General features: G+C 42.7%; 1 protein-coding gene across 2 annotated transcripts in view; it reads right to left on the bottom strand.

Annotated features, from left to right (window-relative positions):
* LOC105917636 (glutamate receptor ionotropic, kainate 2) overlaps window positions 1-23,598 on the bottom strand; it is a 1,028,886-nt gene that overhangs the window by 460,901 nt on the left and 544,387 nt on the right. Inside the window, exon 12 of one of the 2 annotated variants that reach the window (XM_036128574.1) lies at window positions 21,296-21,521. The exons of the other annotated variant lie outside the window; for it this stretch is intronic. Coding sequence (XP_035984467.1) covers window positions 21,296-21,521 — 226 coding nt within the window. The remainder of the gene's footprint in view (window positions 1-21,295; window positions 21,522-23,598) is intronic. 2 annotated transcript variants of the gene reach the window in all.

A 23,598-nucleotide genomic window follows, 5' to 3' on the forward strand; every position in this document is an offset into this window, starting at 1 on the left:
TGTTTGAGGTCTAAACTAAGTGATGCCGAAATATCCCTCCGCGTGCTGCAGCTCATCGTGACAGCAGGAGCAGAGAGTAAACTCAGAATGAGCCGATCTGAACGTATTTTCTGCAGTTTACGGTTGCAATAACCGATGATAACTGCTGAAAGTAGATTAGGCGGTGCAGATCACCATTTTGAGCGTAGAGAAGACGAATGCTTATTTGTTGTCTTTGTATGTCTCTAAAATGTAAAATTAGTATTAATTTAAATGTAAATGCTTAATACCATGTCTATCTTTGTTTAAGTGGTTAAAAAAAATATTTTGGCATGATAACGGGTATTTTTTTTACAAGGGGACAGATAAGGCATTGGGACTTGCTTTACAGTTGATACTTCACAGTGACGTCACAAACTGGGAGGTGGCAGTACTGTTCTTCACCAAGATGACGGCCCCCATAAAAAGACCTTCAAATGAAAATTACTCTTAATTAAAAAAGCTTATCATTTATTGAACAGTATGTCATAATTGTATATTTAAAGTACTCTCAGCAGTTTGAATTCTGATTTTTACCGGACTTCTCATTTAAAAACAGCGGAGAACTGAGCAGCAGTGGAAGGGTTAATGTCACGACAATGCTTAGTTGCAGCAGTAGGTTTAAAAACATAATTTAAAACAAGTGATTTTTTAAAACACAACTGGCATATGATCCAAGAATACTGGGTCGAAAATGGTCTAGCCAAGAACTGGTAGATCGTGTGTCAAAACAAAATCAAGTGTGTGCCCAACTTCATGTGTAGCACCAGAAACAAACTGCACAAGATTAAAAGAGTCGATGGTATTCAGGAAATCTTTTGCCATAGGTTTGGCAGGACAGCACTAGTTAGTAGTCACTTATTTAATGACAGATAAGACATTATATCACAGTTGTGCAATTCATCTTTTTCCAAAATGTCAAATACTGTAAACGGTTGTAGAAAAAAGTTCAGACCTTCCACTTGTTGTGCAGTGATATTTATGTCCTTATCAAAGAGCCATTGTACACATATTTCCACAAATATTTTTGTATTGGTACAATTTAGAAATGGCTTATTTTTAATCAAATTTTTATTTTATATATTTTTTGTTTTATTTAAAGGTATACTATGCAACCGGGGTTGATTTTCCAGCGAGGCTCCCCCCAGAGGGCGAAAGTAAAAGTGCACTGTCGTAAAGATGCTCAGCTGTTCTGGTTCCTCCGTCAAGCCAGGCGCGATTGTTTTGAGCTTAGCAGACAGGCGAACGCAACGAAAAGTGGAAAAAACGGCAGTACAAACAATGACTAACACAGTGAAGGTATGAACATCAAGCTCCCCGCAGTGCTATCTTGGCGAGGCGGCCGCCACCGCGGCCACAGCCGCGGCCGCCTCGCCAGTTTTATTATTATTATTATTATTTTTTATTTTTTTTATGTTGGCGAGACGCTACCGCCACCGCCTCGCCAAGCCGCAGCCGCCGCGGTTGCGTCTCGCCAACATAAAAAAAAAAAAAAATAAAATAAAAAAATAATAATAAGAATAATAAAACTCGATATGCTTGCATGTTTATTTTACGCTAATACGCGGTTCTTTGTTGTTGCTTTTGCGCGTGCATATAGTGAATGGCAGGGCAAAAACACATGGAGTTCTTGCCGTAAAGCAAGACTTCTGTGTGTGCGGGCCGTGAGCTCTTGCAATTGCAAGTGCGGTATTTCCCCCACAGACCCCCAGGGCGGCCGAGAAAACCTTTGTTCGACCTGAAATGACTCATTTAATCATCCAAAACGGTATGGAACACATTAATTAACTGAAAAATGTTGCATAGTAGGTCTTTAAGTCTACATTTTTTGTATTTGTATTTTATTCTTTTAACTTGCACGGTATTAATATTTGTGTCTTGCTGCGTTTGTTTATAGTAATATTCCAGGGTTTTTCATTTGTCTGTGAGGCCTGTGGTGGGGCGTGCAGTGGTTTTCTGGACGTTCACCCAGGGTGGCACACAGCCCTTTGCTTTGAACATCTTAAAGTTTATTTTAAAGATGACGGGTGTTTCAGCCACTAAATACTGCATTGCTCCAGTTAAAGTGAAGGTTTTTTACGGGAAGAATAAATCTCCTTGGAGAAATGCTCCATCAGTTAGAAGTGAAAAAAGGGAATATCGCAAAGCTGAACGCAGGTGGAGAAAGAATAGACTCCAGGTTCACTATGACATCTATAAAGAGAGACTTTACAGATATAACTTACAACTGAAAAATGCAAGAGAATCTTTCTTCTCTGTGATCATTAAGAAAAACATTAATAACGCTCGTGTCTTATTTGCCACAGTCGACAGGTTAACAAATCCTCCGTTGTCAGTGGCTTCTGAACTCCACTCCACCAGGGCCTGCAATGAATTTGCTAACTTCTTTACTGAGAAAATCCTAAAAATTAGAGGATCAATTTGTACATCCACACCAACTCTAGAACCAAAGCCGTACTCAGCTGGAACTTATCCTGACAAAATGTCCCAATTCAGCCAAATAAACCACAAAAGCTTAGAGCAGATCATTCAGCAGCTAAGTTCCTCTTCATGCTGTCTTGATGTTCTACCCACAGTTTTCCTTAAGAAAGTTTTACCTGTCATAGCGTCTGATTTGACTCAGATAATAAACACGTCCCTCCTGTCAGGTGTTTTCCCCCAGTCCCTAAAAACAGCAATTATCAAACCACTGCTGAAAAAGAATAATTTAGACAAACTTCTACTCCAGAACTACAGGCCCATCTCAAACCTCCCTTTTATCAGTAAGATTATTGAAAAAGCTGTATTTCAACAATTAAACACCTTCTTAACAACGACCAGCCGATTTGACGTTTTCCAGTCAGGTTTCCGCGCTCACCACAGTACAGAGACAGCCCTTATCAAGGTGTTTAATGACATCCATATAAATACAGACTGTGGAAGAACCACCGTGCTGGTACTATTGGACCTTAGTGCAGCATTTGATACTGTTGATCACTCCATTCTGTTAGAACGCCTGGAGAACTGGGTCGGCCTCTCTGGTACAGCTCTCCACTGGTTTAAATCCTACTTAAAGGACAGGGAATTTTTTGTATCAGTAGGTAACTTTACATCAGAGATGACAAAAATCCCATTTGGGGTTCCCCAAGGGTCCATTCTGGGTCCCCTCCTTTTCAATATCTACATGCTCCCTCTAGCTCAGATCATAAAAAACAACAACATCAGCTACCATAACTATGCAGACGACACACAGCTCTACATCACTATGTCACCAGGTGACTATGAACCAGTTCAGGCACTGAGTAAATGCCTAGAAGAAATCAATACGTGGATGTGCCAAAATTTTCTTCAATTGAATAAAAACAAAACAGAAGTAATAATATTTGGACCAATAGAGGAGAGATCAAAAGTTAACACACAGCTTCAGTCGCTTCAGCTAAAAACCACTAATCAGGCCCGAAATCTGGGTGTAGTGATGGACTCTGACCTGAACCTCCAAAAGCATCTAAAGACAGTTACAAGGTCGGCTTTCTATCACCTGAAGAACATTTCTAGGATTAAAGGACTGATGTCTCAGCAGGATCTAGAAAAACTAATCAATGCGTTTATTTTTAGTCGAATTGATTACTGCAACGGTGTCTTCACAGGTCTGCCTAAAAAGTGGATCAGACAGCTGCAGCTGATCCAGAACGCTGCTGCCCGCGTCCTCACCAAGACTAAGAAAGTAGAGCACATAACCCCAGTTCTAAAGTCCTTACACTGGCTCCCTGTATCTCAGAGAATAGACTTTAAAATACTTCTGTTAGTCTATAAATCCTTAAATGGCTTAGCTCCTAAATACATCACAGACTTGTTATCAGCGTATAAACCATCCAGACCACTAAGGTCTTCTGGCTCCAGCCTACTCTGCATACCTAGAACCAGAACCAAACATGGAGAAGCAGCATTTAGTTCCTATGCTCCAATTATCTGGAACAAACTTCCAGAAAACTGTAAAGATGTGGAAAACCTTAGTTCCTTTAAATCAAGATTAAAAACACATTTGTTTAAAATTGCCTTCAACTGTCCTAGTTAACTGAATCACCACTTTTTTGTTCTATTTTCTAACTATTATTATTATTATTATTATTCCTACTTGCTTTTATTCTGTTTTATTTTGCTATATTTTAATCATGTAAAGCACTTTGCATTGTCTTTGTACTGAATTGTGCTATATAAATAAATTTGCCTTGCCTTGCCTTACTATCTAAGTTTATTAAGCTGAAGAAACTTTTTATCTCCAAACAATTAACTGGAACTGCCAAATTAACGAGTCCTAAAATCAGAAAGCAAAAGGGTAAACATTTATCTCCCACTAAAATAATTTGTCGGAAATGTAAACACTTTAAGCAGGAGCGAGGTGTGATTTTAATTTTTGAAGACTGCAGTTGTATGTGTTGAGTCAGATATATGTTTAGAAAAAAGCAAGCCATGTTTCAGGTCAAGTGTTGTCAAAACATTTCAGAAGCTTATTATTTAGACTGGTATTCAGTGTGGCTCTATTGCAGAAACTCCACTTGGGACAACAGGAGATCACTGTCAGAAAACACGGATTGGACAGCTGCAGAATTAAAAACATCCATGTTAAGTTAGTTAAGCCTAATACTGTTGACAGGTAGTGTTATTTTAACCTGACTATGAAGCTACAACATTTTAAGTGAATATATAAAATTGATTTTATTACCTTTACTAAAGTATTAGACTTTAAATCTGTGCAGGCCAATGCCTATTTTTAAATGACTCAGATTGATATTGCAGACAAACAAAATCACGATCTGCACTTCTGGCTATTTATTATTGAGTTGATTACCACCTTGCATATTAAATAGTGTGGCTGAGGCACAGAGATCTCAATTGCTCCACCAATGGAGTTTTTTTCTGGCCCCAGTTCTGGATGCAAAGAATTCCACACAATAGGCTTTACTGTTTCTATAAAGCAGGGTTTGGAGCATCAGCACCCTCATCACATGGCTGTGTGACTGCAGTCACAATGTTGACTTAATTAACATCTCGTCCTTCATCTCTGCCCAAGGGCCTTTTGTTATCTGGCTTTTTTTTATTTCAGAGCAAGCTGCTTGCATACTTCAAAAGTATCCATCACTATGGTGATTGCAAGAATGAATTGCCTTCTGCTCCTTTTTATTCACCATTATCTGCTTTCGATTCCTTCAGTGAGCTCAGGAGCAAATCAAGAAGCCAGCTTGTATTAGATGAATCACAACCACAAACACAGAAGTGCCCTTAAAACAAACCAGATCTGAACAGACAAAAACATGGACCTTGGAACTTATTTAAAATAGAATGGGCAAATCAAGTGCAAGCGTCCCGTCCAACAGGTTTAGTTTTAAAACAGACAGTATTTATCTGCCAGCTGTGCTTCTATGCTGTTTTACAGACATTTCAGCCCCATGGTGCATATTAGACTAATTGTACACTATATATATATATATATATATATATATATATATATATATATATATATATATATATATATATATAAGGGCTGGGCAACGATTAAAATTTTTAATCGCGATTAATTGCATAATTTGCCCGATTAATCATGATTAATCGCATTGTATGCGCAAACTACAAAAATGAATTCAAAAGTAGTGTAAACAGCACTTTTATTTTAATGTTCTGCTGCCATATGAACAAAAGTGTTGTAACATTTGTAGCACTTATCTTATTTTATACTGGATATTTTCAACCCTTCTATTGAATTTAGTGCACTAGTTGATCTTTTCTTCATAAGAGAACAGCAAGCACTGCAGCCAAAATATGGCCTTTTTTGACCTGCTGTATATTAGCCAGTCCCTAAGCTTGATGTATCATGAAACTGTTGACCTTTTGGGTTTTGTGGTTTTTATTTTATTATTACAATTAAATAATAATAATAATAATAATAATAATAACAATAATGTTATGTTCAGTGTTTTTTCGCTAATCCACCTCTTATATATTTCAATCCTTATGTAATTTTGTCTGTGTTGTGTGCACCTGCCTGTTGCTTTAATCCTATATCCCCGTCGTGGGATAAATAAAGGATTAGCTAATGTTATCTTATCTTAAATGACACTTTTTAATATATGTACTGGGTTCTTTCAAGGTCTTAATTACATGTTATGTGTGGGCTCCAGTAACATATGATAGATAATATCTACTTTGAAAGTTAACATGAACTGCTGCTGAAGACCACTCTGATCTACCTGGATGTTCCATGGAGGACTGAAACGCCTCAGTCAGAGACGTCTGTGGGTCTGTCGGGGCAATGACAGAAGTTTCGTCTCCTCTCTCCGTTTCTGTGGCTCGACGTTTTCATGTTTTTTCACGTGCTTAGATAAATTTGTTGTGTTTCCACTGAAATGAACCGGCTTTTTACAAAACATACAGCTTGATTTCATTTACGGTATTAAAATAAAGCCAAACGGTGCTACTTCCCCTGTTCATGTTTTTCCCGCTGCTGCGGTCTCTCTCAGCTGTTTGTGTGATGAGTTTGTGTGAGAGTTGAGTGGGCGGGCCAGGCTGAGCCTGCACGCTGATTGGCTGGCACCGCTAAGCCATGTACGAGAGGGGAGGGGGAGCACCAGAGTGCTGCCGTGAGACAGCGCGCTGCAGTCAGCGCGCGTGCTGACTGACACTGACTGAAAGCATGTGAGCAACATGCGTTAATGCGCGATAAAATAAATATTGCCGTTAATAGTCTAATGAATTAACGCGAAATTAACGCGTTAACTTGCCCAGCCCTAATATATATATATATATATATATATATATATATATATATTGTGGGGGCGACAGTGGCGGAGGAGTTATGGAGTTTGTCCTGTAATTGGAGGAGGCTTGCTGGTTCAACACTCCGCTCTGACTGTTTCAGTTGTTGTGTCCTTGGGGATGACACTTCACCCGAATTGCCTGCTGGCGAAGGTCAGAAGACCCTGTGGTGCCAATGTATGGCAGCCTTGCCTCTGTCAGTTAGCCCCAGGGCAGCTGTGACTACTAACATTGCTCACCACCGTAAGGGTGTGAATATGTGTGTGTGAATGGGTGAATGACTGATTGCAGTGTAAAGCGCTTTGGGGTTTTCGGACTAGTTAAAGCGCTATACAAGTACAAGCCATTTACCATTCATCATATATAAACTGCACCCCTCATACTCCTGAGCAGGGTGGTTGCCTCTCCATTTCTGAAGCTCGGGTCCTCTACCAGAGGCTTGGGAGCTTGAGGGTTGTTGTGCAATTATACACTGTGTAAAGTTATTTAATGTTTCATAAATAACTCTCTGTCTGTTAAGTATTGTCTGGTGATGATCAGCTCTTAAGCTGATATCAAGACAACGGTTGAAAGGGATGAATTCGAGCACTAGCGATCTTTTAACAGCAAAACCTGCAACACATAGAATAAAGGAGTGACAGCTTCTTTTCAAGTTCAAGAATTTAATAACAGAAATAAAATGAACATCCAGAGAACATCACTATGTAATGCTGTTTACCTGAATTAACACAATATTTCGATTAATAAATCCTCTCTACTAGGCTAGTGAAACTTAACTAAACTACTAAGCAAAATGAAGATAAAAAGAAGCTAAGCTAAGGAACTATTTACATGCAAAAACAAACAAAAGACAAACAAAAGTGGTTGGTCATAATCAGAATACTTCAGTGAATCCTGGTTCACTGCAGATCTGATTAACAAAAACATGGAATGGAGTTAAAACATTTGCCATGTATTTCAATCCATTCACAATGACAAACCTGCAGATTTGTGATTCTTTTGACTCGATCATTTCAGTGTTTTGGCTTGAGGTCCCAGAGTTTCGTACAGAAATGCTTTGGTCTGCCTTGAAGTCACTGTGAACTGTAAATTATCTATTTTACGTTTTTTTTTTTTTTTTGCAGAATCATTTGCACAACCCTAATTGCACAACAGGGTTCTTCTTGGAATCTTAGCTGTTCCTAAGATTACGCTCTTCTGGACTGAGATGTTTAATGTTTCTCTAGGTATCTTTTGGAGCCACTTTTCCAGAGTTGGAATTACTGCCCTGAGTGCTCCGATGACCATGGGCCAGAGTACCCACCCTTGGTATTCCTCTAGTTTCTCATGCTCTTTTTTCCTGATGTTTCCATCACTTGGGATGGCCACATCAATCACAACGGCTATCCTGTGCAGCTTATCAATGATAACAATGTCCGGTTGGTGGTCCATTACCAGTTTGCCTGTTTGTATCTGGAAGTCACACTGATCTTAGCTCTGTGATTCTCCACCACCTTGGAAGGTGGACCAATTTTGACCTGGAGGTCTCCAGTTGGTATTCTGAACAGACGTTTTTGCACCCTATACCAGCCACTTGGTTATGGTGTTCAATGTATTCCTTCTCTGATGTATCTTACACCCTGCTGTGAGATGCTGGCTGGTTTCCGGGGATTCTGCACCAGAGATCTTGCCTGGTATGGTAGATCTGGGCCTCTATTGCTCTGGTGATCAAAGTCTGCTCCTGTGCTGTCATGGTTAGCACTACAGTGTTGTCCTTCATTCCAACCCTCTCTATCCATTGGTAGGATTTGGTCATATCAGCCACTTCAGCTATCTGTCGGTGGTACATCCCATGCAAGGGTTTTTCCTCCCACAATGATTCCTTCTCTTCTAGCTCAAACTGCCATAACAACAAAACAAAACAGATATCCCTTACCTAATTAGACATATTTGTGGTTATCTGATGCAGACTTTAATCTAGAGGGGTGAATGTGGCCTTGTCTTTACAAGTAAGTTGATGACTCCTCAAACTGCAGATCCAAAGTGGTCTGCTATCAGATTCCAAAACATTGAGGGAGACTGTTTAATTTTGTGACAGTGCAGTGTTGCCACTGGCCTTCATGGCCGCTAAACCTGGAAGATAGAGGCCTAGCACCCCTACTGGCTAAATGTTACATTGTGCTGCTTTAAAAAAAAATAATACTAGAATCTCAATTTTCTAGCATTTAGCACAAATGAATAATTTTGGGAGTCTTGTATGGTGGAGTAGTTGGTAGGACTGATGCCAGTGCCACAGCAAATTTTCATAAACAAGTAAGAAAAAGTGACACAGCACCACTAGAAATACTGTAATAGGTATGCTGGGCCCATTGGTGACACTGACAGAAACACATAAAACACACAGGGCATGCAAAGTCAACTCGTGATGTAAATGCAGGAACATGGTAGGGGATCAAACACAAACATTTACACATGTTCAACATGACCTTTAAGTAGGTTGGTAGGGGACACACCGTGTAGCGCAGGCTTGTTGGAAAGGAAAATCCTGAGGACGCTACTAACAGCAGTAACCTGCAGCATTGTTCATAGCTGGAGAAGCAGTGACGTCAGATTTACAAATGTATACACTACATAGTAGACTCATTGAAAAGTGCAGAAGGAGATTAATTGTGTCAAACAAATTCACCAAAAGACATGGAAAAAAAATATTGATTCTTTGATGAAAAAATAATAAATAATTTGTCATTTGATTGGTAACAGTTTGAGTTATGATGAATTTCTGCATTTGACATATTCAGAAACTATAACCCACATTATGCACATTTCATTACAAAAACAAAACATGGAAAATTATCGCTGTCTTACCTCTACTTGTAAACAAAGTCCATGCAGTGCTCTTTCTGCACAAAATATCGGTCACTGTCCTCTTTACCTTTCTTCAGTTAAAAGTCTCTCAGTCTCAATGGAGATCACTGCCAGGGAGGAAAGCCTTTCCTTGAACAGTCCTGTTCTGGCTGTATGTTTTTAGTCATTTAAGTGCATTACTTGTTTAGCATAACTCGCTAAGAATACATTCATAACTTGCTTGAGCGGTGCTCCTTGAGCACCCCCTGTCTAGAGGCCAAGGAATTGCCGGCCTCACCTACAACCAGTTCTTTGCCGTTTATGATCGCCCAGCAGCACACGAAAACATGTTACTGTCAGGACTCAGTCAGCAGGGCCGTGCAGCTTGCTGCTGGCTCTGCTGCCTCCACTCTCTCCACAGGTGTTCGTGGTTAACGGGTGGGCGGAGTGCACACACCTGCAGACACTCCAGCAGCACCAGGCCGCACTATAAGAACCGTGCTCGAACAGAGGGAGGATGCCAGAGTGTTACCTTGTCGCGGTATGCCTAAAGGCCAGAAACCTCCACCTGAGCTTCAGACCCGTGAGTTTTTCGATCCCCATTTTTGGATCTAATCCTTGTTCCCTGTGTTTTCTCCAGTGCACTCGTGTCTTTGGAACCCTTCTCTCGTGTGACGCTGCGCTGTGAAGACCAGGCTCCCGAATCCACAACCGCTCAGATTCTGCTCTGGCGATCTCCTCCTCGAACTCCCTTGGTGGTACCAAGTTGGGTGCGAGCTACCCCTTCCCGGATTCACCCTGGTCACCTCGGACTCTTCTGGTTCCTCCCTCTGTTCATTCCGGATCCCTGGACCCGCCGGTGCTGCTCGGACCCCATCCGCCTCCGCCCACAGTTCTCCCGGACGCCTGTCACCACCACAGATCTTCCTCGTGATCCCGCGTTTCTGTTAAATAAAACTCTTGTGATCTGACCTGTTTCCCCTGAGTGTTTCTGCATGTGGGCCAAACATTTAAAGCCGAACATGACAGAAGAACACTCTGGCCAAACAGACTCAGCGGAGACACTCGGTAGGGCGTATACAGCTCAACAGGATCAGATCCGAGGGTTAGAATCCTCGATGTTGGGGTTGCAGAGTCAGATGCAGGGTTTTGCGGCCCAGCTTAACCAGCTAACCGGTATGCTAAATGCTAGCCTCCAGCGCACTCCGTCCGAGCCTCCTAACCCCTCCCCCGAGTCCGCGTCAGCTATGACGTCAGATCATGTCCCCGGAACCCCCTCGCTCACTCCAGAGAAATACTCCGGCGAGGCGGGTGATTGTCAGGGTTTTTTGTTCCAGTGCTCCCTAGCTTTCAATAATTCACCACGAACCTTCGCTCTTGACCACTCCAAGATCTCTCTTGTGCTGCGGCTGTTAACGGGCCGAGCACTTAGATGGGCAGAGTCCCGTTTCCCAAATTGTCAACAGTTCGGCTGCACATTTAACGAGTTCATAGCTGAGTTTAGGATGGTCTTTGCAGCTGAATCAGATGAGGCACAGGATTCACAGCGGCTCCTGACTCTTAGACAACGGGGCAGATGGGTAGCAGACTTTGCCATAGAGTTTCGTACCGTGGCGGCTGCAACGGGCTGGGAGGAGCGCGCTTTAAGATCTGTTTTACTCCAGGCTCTCGATGAGTCCCTTAAGGACGAGCTGGCACGAGTAGAGCAACCCGCCACCTTAAATGAATACATCGCGCTGGCGGTGCGCTTAGACAATCGCTTACGGGCACGCGGTAGGAGCCGCCCTGAGAGATTGCCGGTGTTCCGGCCGGCTCCAACCGAGCGGACCCCTCTCAGACCCGCTGCAGCGCCTCCCTCCCCGCCGGAACCCGTGCAGTTGGGTCGGCTTAGGCTGTCTGACGATGAGCGGCAGAAACGCATGAGCGCGAAGCTCTGCCTTTATTGTGCGTCTCCCGCTCACTTTATTAAGGAGTGTCCAGATCGGCCAAAAGATCAGGTCCGTCGGTTCTAGCGGAGAAACCGGCGGACCAGCCTAAGTTTACGTTTTCTTCTCCTCCGCATCTTTGCCTGCAAGCGGCGATTGTGTCTGTCGGAGACACGTTTAAGTTATCCGCCCTAGTGGATTCAGGGTGTGATTTTAATTTGATCGATCATTCGTTTGTCCTCCAGGCTAAGCTGGAGACAGTCCCTTTAAGTTCGCCTCTTCAGGTTTCTGCCCTGGATGGCGGGGTTCTTCCGCGTATAACCCACAGAACGACTCCCCTCGAACTCGTAGTATCCGGTAACCATAGAGAACGGATCTCTTTCTTATTTTTCCCCGTTAAACACGCCCCCGTTGTTCTCGGGTTTCCTTGGTTACAGCGTCATAATCCGCACATCAATTGGGCGGAGCGACGGGTGGAGACCTGGTCGCCTGGTTGTCACGCCACTTGTCTACAGTCAGCTGTTCCCTCGTCACAGGCTCGCACACAGCCTATTCCTCAGCTTGACCCTGAGGTTTTAAAACTAGTGCCCGAGTGCTATCACGACCTCAGGCAAGTTTTTTGCAAGACCCAAGCTAGTTCGCTTCCGCCCCATCGCCCCTACGATTGTGCGATCGACCTCTTGCCTGGTGCTCCGTTGCCGTCTAGCCGCCTTTACAACATTTCTCAGGGGGAGCGTCAGGCCCTGGAGAAATATATTAAGGAGTCTTTAGCAGCTGGGCTAATCCGTGCCTCGTCTTCACCTCTAGGGGCAGGGTTTTTCTTCGTTTCAAAGAAGGATGGTTCCCTTCGCCCATGTATTGATTATCGGGGTTTAAACGCCATAACTGTGAAAAACAAGTATCCCCTCCCCCTCCTCTCATCCGCCCTCGAACCGGTTCAGTCTGCGACCATATTCACTAAGCTAGACTTGCGTAATGCTTACCACTTAGTGCGGGTCCGCCGGGGAGATGAGTGGAAGACTGCTTTTAAGACGCCACTCGGACACTTCGAGTACCAGGTTATGCCTTTCGGCCTGTGCAATGCCCCAGCTGTATTTCAGGCTCTAGTGAACGATGTCCTCCGAGATTACCTGAATATATTCGTGTTTGTGTACCTGGATGACATTCTCATTTATTCCCAAAACCCAACAGAACACTTTCAACATGTCCGTGCAGTTCTCCAACGCCTCCTGGAAAACAAGTTATTTGTCAAAGCAGAGAAATGCGAGTTTCACAAGCCCTCTGTCTCGTTTCTCGGACTCATCCTAGAAGGGGGGCGGGTTCGATCTGACCCCGAAAAGATCAAGGCGGTCCTTGATTGGCCGGTGCCCGAGACCAGAAGAGAACTACAACGATTCCTAGGGTTCGCCAACTTCTACAGACGCTTCATCAGGGGGTACAGTCATATCGCCGCCCCTCTCCATGCCCTCACTTCCATCAAGACCCCGTACTCTTGGAACTCTGAAGCTGACTCTGCGTTCTCTGCCCTCAAGACAAGGTTCTCTCAAGCACCCATTCTGATCCACCCAGACCCCAAGAAGCAGTTTGTAGTGGAGATAGACGCCTCTGATACAGGGGTGGGTGCAGTTCTGTCTCAGAACTCGGACCTAGACCAGAAGCTACATCCCTGCGCCTTCTCCAGACGTCTGTCCCCGGCGGAGAGGAATTATGATGTCGGGGATCGTGAGCTACTAGCCATTAAGCTCGCCTTGGAGGAGTGGCGTCACTGGCTAGAGGGGTCCGAGCAGCCCGTACTCATTTGGACAGACCACAAAAACCTGGCCTACATCCAGACGGCAAGACGGTTGAACCCCAGACAGGCCCGCTGGTCCCTTTTCTTTTCCCGCTTCAATCTGTCCATTTCCTATCGCCCCGGTTCTAAGAACCTAAAGCCCGACGCCCTGTCCCGCATGTATTCACCACCAGACTCCGTGAAGGAACCAGCAACCATCCTCCCCTCGTCGTGTGTGTGTGGAGCCCTCCAGCGGGAGATTCAAGACCTAATTTCCCAAGCCCAACGGTCAGAGCCTGACCCGGGTACTGGCCCCCCTAATCGAACCTATGTTCCCTCTTCTGCCAGGTCCCGTGTCATCCAATGGGCTCACGCGGAGAAGTTCTCCGCTCACCCTGGCATCCATCGCACCCGATAGTTCCTTTCCCGCCGGTTCTGGTGGCCTACGATGTCCCGTGATGTCAGACAATTTGTCCTTTCGTGTCCCGTGTGTGCCCAAAACAAGGCCTCTAACAGACCCCCTGCAGGTCTCCTCCAGCCCTTACCTGTCCCTGAGCGCCCCTGGTCCCATATCGCTCTGGATTTTGTCACCGGTCTCCCCTCGTCACAAGGCATGACCACCATACTCACCGTTATTGACCGGTTCTCTAAGGCCTGCCACCTCATTCCCCTCAGAAAACTCCCCTCAGCTCTCCAAACGGCCCAGCTCCTGGTTAAGCACGTATTCCGCCTGCATGGTATACCTCAGGAAGTTCTGTCTGACCGTGGTCCTCAATTCATCTCGCGGGTGTGGAAGGAGTTCGCAGCGGCCCTTGGGGCCCGGTATACACTAACCTCCGGTTACCACCCGCAGACCAACGGTCAGACAGAACGTATGAACCAGGAGCTGGAGACCGCCCTCCGCTGTCTCACCTCCAATAATCCCTCAGACTGGAATAAATATCTCTCATGGATCGAGTACGCCCACAACAACCACGTTTCCACCGCCACCGGACTATCCCCTTTTGAAATCTCCTTAGGTTATCAGCCCCCGTTACTCCCAGAGGACAACCGACAGATCGCCGTCCCCTCAGTTCAAAAACACATTAAGCGCAGTAAGGACTTCTGGAACCAGACCTCGAACTCCCTTGGTGGTACCAAGTTGGGTGCGAGCTACCCCTTCCCGGATTCACCCTGGTCACCTCGGACTCTTCTGGTTCCTCCCTCTGTTCATTCCGGATCCCTGGACCCGCCGGTGCTGCTCGGACCCCATCTGCCTCCGCCCACAGTTCTCCCGGACGCCTGTCACCACCTCCGCAGGACGGGCTGAGTCCACACCACTACCTCCCCGGTTCGGTTCCCGTGCTCTGTGGTAAGCTTACGACTCCCCGTAACGTTTCCTTAGCTTCTCCCTCAGTTAACCGTGTCTCCCTCTCCTTCAGACTGACCCTGTCTCCAGACTTCGGTTCCCCGCTGCTTCCCCGATCTGCGGCGACAGATCTTCCTCGTGATCCCGCGTTTCTGTTAAATAAAACTCTTGTGATCTGACCTGTTTCCCCTGAGTGTTTCTGCATGTGGGCCAAACATTTAAAGCCAAACATGACAGTTACCTGCACACAGTTTGATGACCAAAACACAATTCGTTATCCACATACAATAAATTATGGAAAATCAGTTCATAACTGTTTGAACAATTGAATTTATGATCTAGAGACAAGATGATGCATTCACAGACTGGAAGCCATCGCAGTTAACATGGGCTTGCGCAATCCCAGGGGAGGCCAAGCTCGCTGCGGCCTCACCGGCTTCGCTATCAAGTGCCACCAAGGGATTACATGGAAAATAGCGAAAATTCTGTGATTAAGATGAAAATATGATAAACATTTATTAAATTAGATGATCTCTAATTTCATAATCAGGTGAAACAGATCTCTCCTCTGTTGCCTCCAATTCCTCTCTCGCTCTCTTCCTCTCCTCTTTAATGGCTAACTTTCACCTTAGATGTTTCACCTGTTTCCCTGATTTCAGCCTATTGAGCATATTTGCGAGAATTATTGAAGCAGAGACCACAAGCCATATGCGCATATACAGCACAATGCGGATTTTTCATCTTAAAATGAAGCGTAGAAGAAGATTTCTTCTAAATAAACACATTTTTGTGTTAATAGTACCGTTCCGTTATGACACCCAAGCACCAGATCGAGGTTTTGCTGCTAACACTTTATTTTAGGATGAATAGGACAGGAAAGCTTTCACTCCGCCGGTACCCCGAATCACGACTCCTCTCCCCGGAAGCCACACATTTCTTCCGGTATGACCCCAAAGCAATCTGATTTAAACGAACAGTAAGTGTGCAGCAGCATTTAGCAATACAGTCTAATAAGGATAATTACAATACATTATTGTGTTCACATTTTTGAGCTTTACAAAAGAAATGCTTATTTACAAGTCTTTATTGTGTGTGTGTGTGTGTGTGTGTGTGTGGTGGGGGGGGGGGCACGGTCAGACGCCATTACAGTTTTCGCGTCACGCACCCCCTAGTGGCAGCTCAACACTTTGGGAAACCCTGATCTAGATTGTGCTTAAGTATGAGTGAGAATGTGGTGGTTTGTCCTGCCCAGGGTGTATTGTACCTCTTGCCCAATGACCTTTGGGGTAATCCTATCTGAACTAAGATGGAAGAAATTTAGTGTGATTTAACAATAACAGCCTGTGTGGCTTTTTATCCAAACTTAGTGCAATTTTTTTTTTTTTTTGCTTTCTCAAAAAATCCATTGATAGTTTATAAAACTACTTTATATATCTAAGTATTGTCTTGCCAGTAGAAGCTTCATGATGTGAACACATCAGCTATTCAAATACCCTGTTCTGACTATTGAAGAATGGTTCACAAGGGAGCGGTGATGCTAACATAACTCCTTCCTATTACCATGTCTGAGCACAAGCTGCCACAAATAAGAGCTTACTTTTCAGTCGACCATTTCTTTTCCCATTCTGCCTTTTTTGTTTTAATGAAACACAGGTGTAATATAAGTACTATGAATACATATACCCACAATAAATAGTGGAAGAAATAGTACAATATTTCAGAGGCTTTCATAGAATAGTAATCTGTGTAAAGCAAGAGAATACATGCATACATTCTTGTGCAGAGACACACACTGCAAAAAAGCTTGGAAAGGGACACATCAGTCAAGAAATGTAATCACCCATAGCAAATATTGCCTACCTCCAGTGTTTTCACAAAGAGCTAAACAGTCACTAAAATTACCTTTTGTGGCTGACCTACAGAGGATACACAAAAATTAGCAAATTACCTCCCCAACATGCACACTTCCCAATGACATTTCCTTTATTCATCTGAAGCTGCTACTGGATATCATATATCCTCCAAAGCAATGATTTAAAAAACAGATGAGTGAGTTTGGACTACAGTCTCTAAAAGAGACTTATTGCAAGGGTTTAAAGCCTTAAATATTAATAACAGATGTAGAAGACATGTAGAATACTACTATTTAATAGTTTCCCACTGCAAGCTAGCACCCTATTTCAGATAGGGGCAGAATATCTCATGGACAGCTTGCAAGTATATCACAAAAGCTGAATAATCCTACGCCTCTGCATTCTCACTTCTACTATAAATTCAGAATCAAAATACAACAGATTCCTTTAGAGCAGGGGTTTGGGGGTTTGCTTAAGGGGTGGGGTTGTGTGCAGCAAGGCTAAACAGTCTGACACAAGGGGGACTAAGGAGCGGTAAGGAGATGACGAGTTTACAGACCTATCAATTTTAAACCCTTGATTCATCAGAGAAAGTAGTTTTAAGATGTTTCTAGGCGAGAAAATACACCTCACAACTTGATCTTTGCAGTTAGTTCATCAAGGTTACGAGCAAATTTTGATTCTCTTTTTTAAATTTTTGGGAGCATTGACAAGCTGGTCAATCTGGGGAGGCTGCAGTAAAAAAACACTTTGCTGCAGTCAGGCATGGACTGGTAATCGGGCGTACCGGGCATTTTCCCGGTGGCCCGACGTGCTGTTTGGGCCGGCAGACCCGACATGTATATTAATAATATGTATTATTATTATTATTATTATTAATTTTATTAATAATTTTTTTAAATTTTTTTATATGTCTGCCTCGTTATATTTGCATAATGCATGAAGAAAAATAAAATCAGCAGCGCAAGAGTCTGTTTCGATCATCCTGCCCTTACCACAGGCTACTGCAGCCCATTGGTTATCATCCCTGACAGTCTAAAGGGCTAGGCCAATCATAAAGTAGAAAAACACCTTCACGCTCCATGTGGAACTTTGTGCAGCGGTGTTCACAGTAATAATGGATAAGAAACGCAAGGGAGGCGCAGAGAAACTGCGCGAAAAAAAAAAAAAACGAGTTCTTCAAACGGATGCTGCGAAATGTGTCAAACTGACTGACATGTTCCCAACAGCAGGCCCCTCATCTGCTCCGGTGTCTGATGTAAAATATGGTGGTGGTGGTTGTAGTCAGTGACGTGCGGTAGGGTTCATAGTTGGTGAGGCACTGACGTCATCAGAGTCAGATTTACAAATATATACACTCTACAGAGTAGACTTGTTGCAAAGTGCTGAAGGAGACTGATTGAGCCAAATAAATTCACCAAAAAACATGGAAAAAATATTGATTCTTTGATGAAAAAATAAAACTAAATTATTTGTCATTTGACTGTAACAGTTTATGAGTTATGATGGATTTCTGCATTTGTGACACATTCTAAAACTATAACCCACATTACGCACATTTTATCACAAAAGCAAAACATGAGTAATTAACGCTGTCTTACCTCTACTTATAAATTAAGTCCATGCAGCGCTCTTTCTGAACAAAAATATCATAATTTTCCGGTAAAAACTCTTTATCTTCTTCCGATTTAAAACTCTCTTAGTCTCAGTGGAGCTCACTGCCAAGGAGGAAAGCCTTCCTTGACCAGTCCAATTCCGGCTGTATGTTTAGAGTCTTTTTAGTGCTTTACTTGTTTAGCAAAACTCGCTAATAAAACATCAATAACTTGTTTTGACTCTTCTATTTGGGGATCAGAAGCGGTGCTCCTTGAGTGCCCCCTGCCTAGAGGCCAAGGAACTGCCGGCCTCACCTACAACCAGCTCTTTGGCTTTTATGATCGCCCAGCAGCGCGAAAACATGTTACCTGCACACAGTTTGATGACCAAAACACAATTCGTTATCCACATATATTAAATTGTGGAAAATCAGTTCATAACTGTTTGAACAATTGAATTTATTATCTAGAGACAGGAAGATGCATTCACTGAATGGAAGCCAGCGCAGTTAACATGGGATTACGCAATCTCAGGGGAGGCCAAGCTCGCTGCGGCCTCACCGGCTTCGCCATCAAGCGCCACCAAGGATTTACATGAAAATAGAGAAAAGCCTGCGATTTTAAAGAAAATATTATCAAAAATTAGGAAATTAGATAAATAAAATACTTATTACAAATGACTGAGTGAATCAAAATTTAAATTATGTTATTATATATTTTCTTTCTTTCCATGATGACAAGTGAGGCCTGGCTGAGTTTACATTTTACAGTGTTAATAAATTAAGATTTTGGAAGTATTTTAAGTGTCCACTCTCACTAATTTCCAAAAAGAAAAAAAAAAAAGTGGTGGGCCAGTCTAATCCAAAATGCCAGGGCCGATTTTTTGTCCCAGTCCACCCCGGGCTACAGTGTTTAGTCAGCCATATATTATGTGATTTCCCACAGACTGGTCTGTCATAGCTGAAAAGTGAATACAAAGCATTTAGTAAATTAGGGGGTAAATCTGCTACTACCAGAAATCACATGTGAAAATCTTTGTCTGATGATTTTGGCCTTTTAAGTTAAATCTAAACGTTTTAGCCACAGTTCTGTAATTACGCTCCAGCTTTCTAGACGCAGATGGGCGGAGCTGTATTTTATTCAGATCCACAGATTTAGCGAGGCTTTCTCTCATTTTACACACAATGCAAGTTTTGTCTCTAAATAGTGCACCGGCTATTGACTGAACCACTGTGTGTGTGTGTGTGTGTGTGTGTGTGTGTGTGTGAGTGTGTGTGTGTGTGTGGGCATGGAACAAATCAGGCTCCCTGTCTTTCTTTACTGCAGGAGGAGCCGAATATGCTCAGGGCCTTTATATCCTATAACCTAGAAAAAGTCTTGTGCGACAATCAAAAGTCCACGGTAATGTAACGCGGTAATGTGGTGCAAAATCGAGTTGGGGTGGTGTAAAAGGGGGTAAGGAGATATATCTTCATCAGCAAAACCAGTTGTACATTCCTCTTCCAGGGTCTGGTTGGGTGGCAGCATTAGGATACAGCTTATCTGCCTTTGTCTGTTTGAACTATGCTGTCTTCTTGTCGCCACCTGTTGGACAGGTGTGATACTGTAGTTTCCTCATAACTTCCCCATACGTCATTGGGCTGTTTTACATAAATGGCCTCTAGCAAATGGAAACGCATCAAAGTTAAAGGAGCTATTAGTAATACTGATACCAAAGATAACATACTAAATGCCACGATCTGAGTTGGGAACCCAAGAAAATCTGGAAGGATTGGCTGGGTAACCAGGAAGTAAAGTAGTTCCGGACCGTACTTCTAGGTTTGAAAGGAGGAAAACGTGACTAAGACATTGTTGATGGAGAGAACCGTTTATAGGGAATGTCACTTCCATCTCATCCATTCCATGAGAGTGATTTAGATCGATTTTACATTCTATATCTTGCTTTGGGGCGATGGTTGCGCAGAGGTTAGGGAGTTCGTCCTGCAATTGGTGGGTTGCAGGTTCGATCCCCCGCTTTGAAAGTCTCCATCATTGTGTCCTTGGGCAGTACACTTCACCCACATTGCCTGCTGGCCGTGGTCAGAGGGCCCGGTGGCGCCAGTGCATGGCAGCCTCGCCTCTGTCAGCCTGCCCCAGGGCAGCTGTAGCTACTAACATAGCTCACCACCGTCAGGGTGTGAATGTGTGTGTGAATGGGTGAATGACTGAATGTAGTGTAAAAGCGCTTTGGAGGTCGTCAAGACTAGTTAAAGCGCTATACAAGTACAAGCCATTTACTTATAGCTCCTTTAAAAGCCGGGTTTACCCCAGGAATCCAAAGCCTAGGGCTTGGAATCCAAATGGCTTGCAATGTAAAAGGAGCTAAGGACCAGGGTTGAAGATCCCTGCCTTAGCATTTCCCTTGCAAAATTAAAATAGAACTCCACCTAGCCAAAGTTACACAATGTTCTTTTTTCATACAATGTGTAGCACATTGTATGAACAATCAGGATTAAGATGTCTTCACTGTGTATTTAATAATTTCAATGTCTTTTTTTGCTAAATGTATTATTCTCGACCTATATTAAAGGTTTAACTACAAAATGAATTCCATAACTAACCAATAAAGTGGTGTATTCAGGATTGTTTAGTCAATTAAGAGGAATTCTTTGAAACAATTATGGTCAAACTTCCCATTGCTTTTAATAGAAAGGTTCCATGAAAATGTATTTCTTTGCAGCTATTTTACACACACACACACACACACACACACACACATATATATTACAAATCTCAATCTGTTCAGCACTAAAACAACCCATGTGATGAACTATAAACTGCTTCAAGAATATTTATATTTTTATAAGCAGTGATCTAACTGATGTAAAATGCCGGTCCTTCACTTTACTTGGACCAACACAAACACTTAACGCTGCATCTGCACTGGCTGAATGATGTGATGGTTTAATGCACAAAACATACAGTGCACAAGAGAGCAGCTTTGTCCTAGTTTTTCTCTGCCACATGTATTAAATTCTCTAGTAAGTATTTAAATGTTATCTATTAATTTTAGATCCCTAAAGTACAATAACATTTTATCTCCTGTGGTTATTTTGTAAGCATATAATTTGCATTTCAAAAGCCACTGTTTATATTTTACCTCATAACATGCTATGTACTTTTGATATACATACCCATTGGTGTTCCAACCCCATAGGCTTTGGAGTCAATAAGGCCTCCAATTTGTGTAAGGTTGCAGTTGCGCTGTGTTACAAACTCGATGGTTGTAGACTCCATGAGGAACGCGTAGTCAGAGGTGAGCACACGGTGAATGCCTTCCTCAATATTCTTCACCATCACTGAGTGCCTCCGACTGCTCATAAACTCCCACATCTTATCATATGTGGAAATCTTTGTTTTCTGCAACGAGACAGGATGAGTGAAAAAAATGGTCTCAATGACCAAAGGATAAAAAAAAATAACAGTCTTTACACCATCTATTTCAATGCTGTAAATCCATGCGACTACAGAATTCAGTCATATTCAGATTTGCTTTAGGAAAACACATTTTCTGCTTCAGTAGAACTTTATTACATAGCTCTATGCTTTCTATCTGCTAAAGTCTGCTTAAAAGTAGAATACAGTCTCAAGTAGACGAGAATGCTAAATAGCAGTAGGAGTGCAAATAAAAAGCATCTATATTTTTCTGTGACGCTGTTATACCCTCTACATAGACAGAGTAGTGGCGTTATCAGTGCCTGTGTGCCTCCCTTTCTATACCTGTAATCACTGAGAAAAAGCCAGGCACACTTTAGTCTCTAGGAGAGCAGATTTGAAGGCATTTTTAAAACCATTTGAAACCTAATTAAGTCACATCTTCAAGGTCCCGCCCGCCATTATTGTGTGTAATGACTTTTTGTGACCGGTCTATATTTTAGATCAACTGGGTGATTTGTGGAGTGCGTATCAGAATCTTTTGGAGTCACCCTTGACAAATCAGGCGATTGAGCATGCAAGCTTCAGGCTGCTGATAAGAAAAGAGCACAGGTTGTGAATACATGGAGAGTAAAGCAACCACCAACACTCCAAGGCAGGAAGTGAGCCAAGGTGGGCTTCCATAGCCATACATAGGGGTTCACATAATTTCACACGTAAAGGATTAGAGTGTACATGATGAATGGCTACCCAACCAACAACCTCAGAAATAACACCCAAAGGACTGCAATATATACTGTAGCTGACATTTCTGTTTCAGAGAAAGCAACAGTTTCTCCAGTTAATCCCTTTATTGCAGTGCTTAAGGCTTTACCATCCCTTGTTGCATTTAAATTGCTGAAGATTTCTGTTAGTATGTTTTATGTACTTAAACACAATCACTATACAGATGTAGAAACAAACTCAAAAATAAGAAATTAAGGACATTCAGATTACATTAAACAGCACCACATTAGGGTGCAAAAATATTTAATATAAACAGATAAATCCCCTTTACTGAACAAATATATTTTCTTCATATAGCTGCTAACTTGAGGAATAGTTAATGATTGATAAAATGCCTTGTAGTAAATTGGGCTAGGACACACCCACAAAATCCTAATCTGGCCACCATGCAATCTAGTGCAGTTTGGCATTTGTTAAACAACTAATGTTTTGGTTTTGTTAAAAATTAATACATACATTTTTTAACTATTTACAGATTGTAGTTTTCTGATAACCTATAATGAATACATGTTAAAAGATAAAGATTCCATTCAGTCATTCCTATTCAGTCATAAACTGATAAAAAAGATATACAGATCCTAAGGTGGCTGGAGGATGACAACATTAGAACAGAGACTGCAAGGTTTAGAGCTCAGGGTACCAATGGAGAACAAATAACTCTGGAATTAGATGATTGAAATACTTAGAAAAAGCGGTTCACAGCTTGTATTATCAGCTTCTATTAACATAATTATTAAAATAAGTCACTGCCACTGTATCATTTTAATTATTAAGTAGCTATGTGAAGATATATTCTACAGATTTTATCTTTGGTTAAAATATAAGAAGAAGTAATGGGGCAGTTCTCAAATTACATCACATTTTCCCCGAGACAGCCGGTTTCCCAGCTGATCGGGCAGGGAGGGGACAAATTACATTGGCAACAACCACAACACTAATCATTTTTGAAGATGACGATGTCCCAGGAGCTTCATTTCAACCTGCTTCAATCGAGAAACCCAGCATAGAACAGCTGAAATGTTGGTTGAAATGTAGAGGGCTCAAAGTGATCGGAAAGAAAGCAGTATTAGTAGAAAGGTAGGAGAGGCTCCCCTCTTCTTTCTCACAACAGATAAAACCCATGTATATTTTAATTTATTATAGAGCTCAATGAAGAAATAGACTTAGAAACAGGCAATCATGCCGCTGTAATCAGACACTCGGATCCCGTTTCATATGCGCGCGCATATGCTGGGCCGGATTTTAGCAGGGGCTTACCGGGGCTGCAGCCCGGGGC

This window comes from Fundulus heteroclitus, chromosome 3 (genome assembly GCF_011125445.2).
Source record: "Fundulus heteroclitus isolate FHET01 chromosome 3, MU-UCD_Fhet_4.1, whole genome shotgun sequence".
NCBI lineage: Eukaryota > Metazoa > Chordata > Actinopteri > Cyprinodontiformes > Fundulidae > Fundulus > Fundulus heteroclitus.